Source organism: Furipterus horrens, unplaced genomic scaffold (assembly GCF_987537825.1).
Source record: "Furipterus horrens unplaced genomic scaffold, mFurHor1.1.pri manual_scaffold_9, whole genome shotgun sequence".
NCBI classification, from domain to species: domain Eukaryota; kingdom Metazoa; phylum Chordata; class Mammalia; order Chiroptera; family Furipteridae; genus Furipterus; species Furipterus horrens.
This window is the reverse complement of record NW_028327179.1, coordinates 13,997,747-14,003,746: the sequence shown is the minus strand read 5'-3', so window position 1 is coordinate 14,003,746 and position 6,000 is coordinate 13,997,747. Positions and strand designations below refer to the sequence as shown.

The window sequence follows — 6,000 nt, the reverse complement described above, 5'->3', positions numbered from 1 at the left end:
TCTAACCTGCCTCCACACACCAGAGGCAGAAGCGACAATTCTCTTGCTTTTTCTTTTTTACTACTAGCTTTTACTATCTTCTGATCTCCAGCACAAACTGAATGAACACATCTACAGCTAACATAAATGCTGCTTATAACTTGGGAGATGAAATGGCTCAATGCCTGTAAACCTGTCTTGAGTCCCACTGAACAGGCTACATACAGCAGAAGCCGAAGGTCTTATTTGAAAAGCTGGGAATTGAGGTCATTATTATCCTTCAGAAACAGCATGCCATGGGTCGAAACATAAATCTGACAGGCCACACCTGAAGTTTCGCTTTCCTCATAGCAGTTGAGACGGCCTGAGAGCTTGGAGGAAGAGGAAAAATGCATTAAAAACTCCTCAGCTGTGAGTTATCAGCGTTAAACCAGAAGCCATTACCAGTTAAAATATGTGGTTTTCCTCTTTAGGTAGGAGAGGTGGGCAGTAGTATAAGTCACATGGCTTAGAACACACAAAGCTTGTTCTGGTGGACGTGGCCAAATGAGAAATGCCATGGTCTTTTCAGATAGACCCAGACTTGAGGACTAGCTCATCTCCGTGTGTGTTGGAAATACACGACGAATATTTCTTTTGGCTGTGTACTGTCTTTAAGAAAGAAATGGCTCCTGTCTCTTCAGTAGCACTGACTGCTAAGGAAGCGGCATCTTGGATTTTGCTGTAAATGAGTGAACACTAGGGCTCAGCATCTAATGGCATTTTCTGCGTGATACGTTGAGCTCTGCTAGAGTCCACGATGAGTATTTGTCATAAGACCTTTGCTTTGGGGGATTTTTTCGCCCCATTTCATTTTGGTATATCTTTATTTTGAGCACAAATGCATGCTCTTTTTAACCTCTAGTCTATGAAATGATTGTAGATTTAATGGAGGACAAAATCTTGTTAGCAACCTAAAAATCAAAGCTAAGCAAGCTGCTAAAGTTTCTGATGAAAAAGTTTAAAAATAAAAATTAATTGCTACTGTTTTCCACGTAATTGTTTTGCTAATTCCTCTGTAAAAGAAACCTTACTGTCCTTGTATAAATAAAATTTTCCTGCAGTACACTTAAGTATTGATTTTTCAGAAACTGTCCCTATAAATTTTTCTTTTCACATATTTCCATGTGCTGCCCAAAACAAAAATTATTGAAATAATCTGTGAAATTGCATACACCTGGTAAAATATTTTTGTATGTAAAAAGAAATAAATATTTAATATTGGGAAAATGTAGTGTTTTATTTATAGATGGATGACCCTGGCTGGTTTGGCTCAGTGGATTGAGCGTCGGCCTGCGAGCTAAGTGTCGCTGGTTCGATCTTCCAGTCAGGGCACATCAGAGAAGGAGGAGACAGATACCGTGTCACTCCCGAGTCGGACTGCACAGCCATTCTCGGCGGTGCAGATAGACTCTTAAGAAGCTACACCATCGTCTCTCGAGACGGACGGCTGCCGATGATGACGATGATTTATAGATGGAACTGAGGCTTACAGATAAGAAAATACAGAGGATATGATATTAGCTTTGGAAACTTCTAAAAAATGCTAATTGTTTTTATAGAAAGCCTCTTATGTCATTTAGTTTTTCCCACCAGGGTAAATGTATAACATTTCCACCTGCCTCTCCTCTTTAACAAGGAAACCCTAACAGCCGTTTCCTCTGTGCCAGCCCAAGCTTTCCAAGACAACATACTCGAGGAAAGTCAAAGACAGTGAAGATTAAAATATAGGCTCAAGAAAAGGCCTCTCTGCTTAGATGGCGTGGGGTGATACAGGGCCATTTCCCAGCTACCCATGAAGGAGAACCCCTGGCGGGGAGAAGCCTGCTGTGGCACACAGCTCAGCCCTGAGGCCTGCGTGAGAAGGGGAGATGGAGCGGCCGGGCGGGCCAGCACACGGACGTGGAACTGGGTGAGTGCAGGAAGCCTGATTCCAGAAACGGTTCTTTGGTGCTCTTCCCCAAGCTGGTGTCTGGGATTCCGTACCTCATACTTAAGAAACTGCCAGTCCAGCATATTTCTGACGTCTCCAAAGAACCAGGTTTTAGATACAGCAGCTCCTTGAATAACGTCAGTTCTGTTCAGTGTCGTTTTGTTCTAATGTGGATGAGGGGAAAAAATCGATGACTGTCCGGGGCCACAGTCTGTGTGGAGTTTGCACATTCTCCCCTTGTCTGCGTGGGTTTTCTCTGGGTATCTGATTTCCTCCCACATCCCAGAGATGGGCATGTTGGGTTAACTGGCGTGTCTGACTTGTGCCAGTCTGAATGGGTGTGGGTGCACGTGGGCCTGCAACAGAAGGGCGTCCTGCCTGGGGTGGGTCTCACCTTGTGCCCTGAGCTGCCGGAAAGGCTTTGGCCTCCTGTGACGCTGAACTGGTGTCATCAGGTTGGAAAGTCACCCTCTTAACTTGTTCTTATTAATCTTTTATAAATGTTGGCATAGCTCACATCTTTTTCATTGTTTACAATCAGAGGTGTGTTGGGCCTTTATTTACAAGTTTGGTGATGTTTTTGTGACCACAAATATGCCGTTAGCAACTTGGCTGGTGTTTCTTGACTCCTATTTATATTAATCAGCTTATGGTTAAAAATGACTTTGTTACATGTTTTACTTAAAGTTGCAGTTCCCAAGAACCTGTCAATGATGTTAAATGAGGACTTAGTTCGTTCCTACCTGTCAGTTTGCTATCAGCACAGTAACAAGTTCCCACAAGCTTAGCAGCTTAACACAGACTTCTCTGAGTCGTGGGGATCTGAAACCTAGCACAGGTTTCAGCAGGCTGAAGTCAGGATGCCTCCCGGGCCCGCCCTGGCTCCTCTGGATGTCTGCAGAGGACCGCTTCCAGGCCTGTCGCAGGCTGTTGGCCAACTCCAGGTTCCTGCAGTTGTCCAGCGGATGTCCCGCTTTACTGGCTGCAGATAGCTGTTCTCTCATCCTTGAACTGGTCCCCTCTGTGTTCAGAGCCAGCAGCAGCGCTGAATCCTTGTCACACCTCATTTATTCTGCATTTTCTTCAGTCAGGTCTCTCTCACTGTCTCTCCTCCTCCCCTCTTTTAAGGGCTCACCCAAATGACCCAGGATAATCTGTCCATCTCAAGGTCCCTACCCTTAAAACCACCTGTAAAGTCTGTTTTCGTCATGTAAGGTAATATCTTTACAGGTTCCAGGGCTTATCAGGTCATAGGCACCTTAAAGAGCCATTATCAGGCCACTCCTCACTAGCTGAAGTCAGTGTTTCTTCTTGTGTCCATTTATGAAAGAGAAGTGATCATGGAAACATCAGCGTTAAGGTGGCCGTCCTGTTACAGGAAATACTCCTCTATTTACTATCTGTTTTCTAGGTTACCAGGCCTATTAGAACTTGTTTCTACATCGAATTATTAAAATAAGTATGGTTCTTGATCTCAAGCAATAAATAAAGTTGCATTTTAACTTAATCATATTTAAGGATACAGATACCAGTTAGAAGACACTTTGGGAGGCCCAGTGTCACCCTCACGCATCATGCCCAGTGCTGCCAGGCCCACCACATCCCAGTGGAGGTCGCCGAGGAGCCCGGCAGTAACTGGGGGCCAGGAGCACCTGTCGCAGCCCAAGGCTGCATCCAACGGGGTTCCTGGCTAGTGTTAGGGCAACTGTGCCTTAGTCACCTGTTTGATGTAATCCAAGCTTTTGATGCTAGGATGGCATCTTTTCTTTCTGTCTGAACTCTGTGTGTGTGTGTGTAGTTTTCATTATTTAGAAAACAATACATACAAGATTCTAGAAGGGTGAACCACCTCGTTCCCCACCTGCCCTAACCTCTTAACTCCTCTCCCCGAAGGAGCCACTGCTGGGTTTTCAGTGGCCTCGTAAAGGAGATTTCCCATCATTGTGATACATGTATATCTGGTTTTTATACCAAAGAAGCGCACTCCTAGTGCACATTTCGTCTACAGTTTGTTCTGTATACGTATTTCAGCAAACCAGATAAAAAGGCACGGACTGTGCCAGCATGTTAGCACTGTTTTCACTTCCGTGTGTTGCTTTCCAATTTGGGCATAAGGTGCTGCTTTTTTATGTTGTTGCTACCACTGTGTACGACTCTGTCCTTTTTTTCTCACGTATCATGAAGATTTGCATAAGGTTTAGTTTCATTTTTACTAAGTGATGAAAGCGTTACTTGCTTCATTTCTAAGGCAGGGACAGGAGAAGCAGGTGCTGATATGAGCTACACGGTTCTCTCCAACAACTGCTGCTCCTCGTCCCCACGGCCGCCCTGCTCCTAAATGAGGCAGAGTCTCGCAGTAGGGCTCAGCCACATCTCGCTAAGGGAAAGCAGAGGGTCTTCAGGTCCCCAGGCTATTTATAGTAGAAGGATGTGAAAACAAGGAAGAACAAAATATAGTCCATTCAGGGTTTCCTTTGATATAACATGTATTTTACAAATTAAACATCCAGCATGCATGGAAAATCAGCACATGGTTCTTGACATAGACTAGGTATGTTCATCACAGCATGGCAAAGTCAGATGAAATGCTCTATGCTAGGCCGCCTGTTATTAGACTTTGTAAGTATAGTTTTAGCAGAACATATGTCCTCCAGTGGCATTCACAGTTCATTTCTCAGTCACTGCCGAGCATCCAGAACGTAGCCGTCTATGACGAGAAATGGCCTTCCCACCGCATCCACAATTTCAAATGAGGTTTTGGATCAAAGTGGCAGACCCATTTGTTTTTGTCTAACAGGAAGAGAGTGGGAAACTATAAGTGATAGATGGACCCATTTTTCTGCAGAAAAAAGGGTCTGAATGTACTGGCTTAGGATTCCCAGCCCTCTGCCAGCTCTCCAGGTGCTGGAGCTAAGCCTGCCCTGGACCACCAGCACAGGGGCACCTCTTACGAACAAGAAACCTGGTGGCTAAGCTTGAGGCGACTCACAATGCACGAAGTCACCCCTTCATAAACCCCTCTGTAAACTAATTTCCTTGGTCAGCTTTTAACGAGGCTGTGACCTAAGCCCCGAAGTAGTAGGAGCTCAGCGATGCTGAAAAGTGCCCAGCCTTGGCTGATGGCATGTGCCTGTGATTCCCACGTGACGTTATTGTTGTGCTCGGCCTAAAGCACGGAGCCCACTCAGGCTAATATACAGGACGAGTGCAGAAATGTTAGGGACTTTGCAGGTGACAGCTTTTACGGACGACTGTTGTCTCTCCAGGTTAATGCTGGCTGTAGCAAGCAGGAGCTGCACAATCCCGAACCTCTCTGTGTCGCTCAGAGGAGCCAGGGCTGTGTCTTCAAGATCAGATTCTCCACCAACAGACAGTGCACAGAGCTGAAATGGCACATTTTAAACTTTCACTTAAACATGCTCTAGAAAATCCACATTGTTGGACAATAACACACTTCTAGCTAGTTATGACAAAAAGTTTCTTTTTATTTCCCAAATGGAACCGGAAACCTTTAAGGTGTAACAAGATATATTTGCCCCAGGACAGGATCTCAGCCCTGATATTTCCAGTTTGCCTGGAGTCCTCTGTCTAAATTTCTAGTCTCTGAACTCTACCTGCTACTAGATTCATTAACTCCAGTATATTGGGAAGGTCAGAATTTAACTTGCTCATACACACAGTATGTGAGGCTTGTTTCTTTTTTTTTTAATGAAGATTTTAGAATATTTACAGCAACTCCTCAAAGGGGTAGGTACCATAGTTTATTTCATGCTTCCTGCCTCAAGAACCTTTGCCCTCGTTCTTCCTTCAACCTGGATGCTCTTCCTAGAAATCCACACAGACTTCTTCCCGTCTCTCAGTCATCAGCTGAACTGCCACATTAGAAGGGCCTTCCCTGAGCCCTCTCCATCCACCTACCCCCCCCCCCCATATCCCAGCTATTACTCCATGATTATATTGTCTTCATATGCTTACTGCATCTAAGTGTATCTTCTTGACAATCACTGTTTAGTCTGTTTACTAAAACCTAAGCTGCTCAGGAGAGCAGG

The 6,000-nt window shown here is 44.9% G+C and overlaps 1 protein-coding gene across 1 annotated transcript in view; it reads right to left on the bottom strand.

Annotated features, from left to right (window-relative positions):
• Positions 1 to 4,424: 4,424 nt before the first annotated feature.
• Positions 4,425 to 6,000, bottom strand: part of GSDME (gasdermin E) — a 40,667-nt gene continuing 39,091 nt past the window's right edge. Inside the window, exon 10 of the mRNA XM_090287102.1 lies at positions 4,425 to 5,334. Within this exon, the coding sequence (XP_090143228.1) occupies positions 5,101 to 5,334 (234 nt within the window). The 3' untranslated portion in view covers positions 4,425 to 5,100. The remainder of the gene's footprint in view (positions 5,335 to 6,000) is intronic.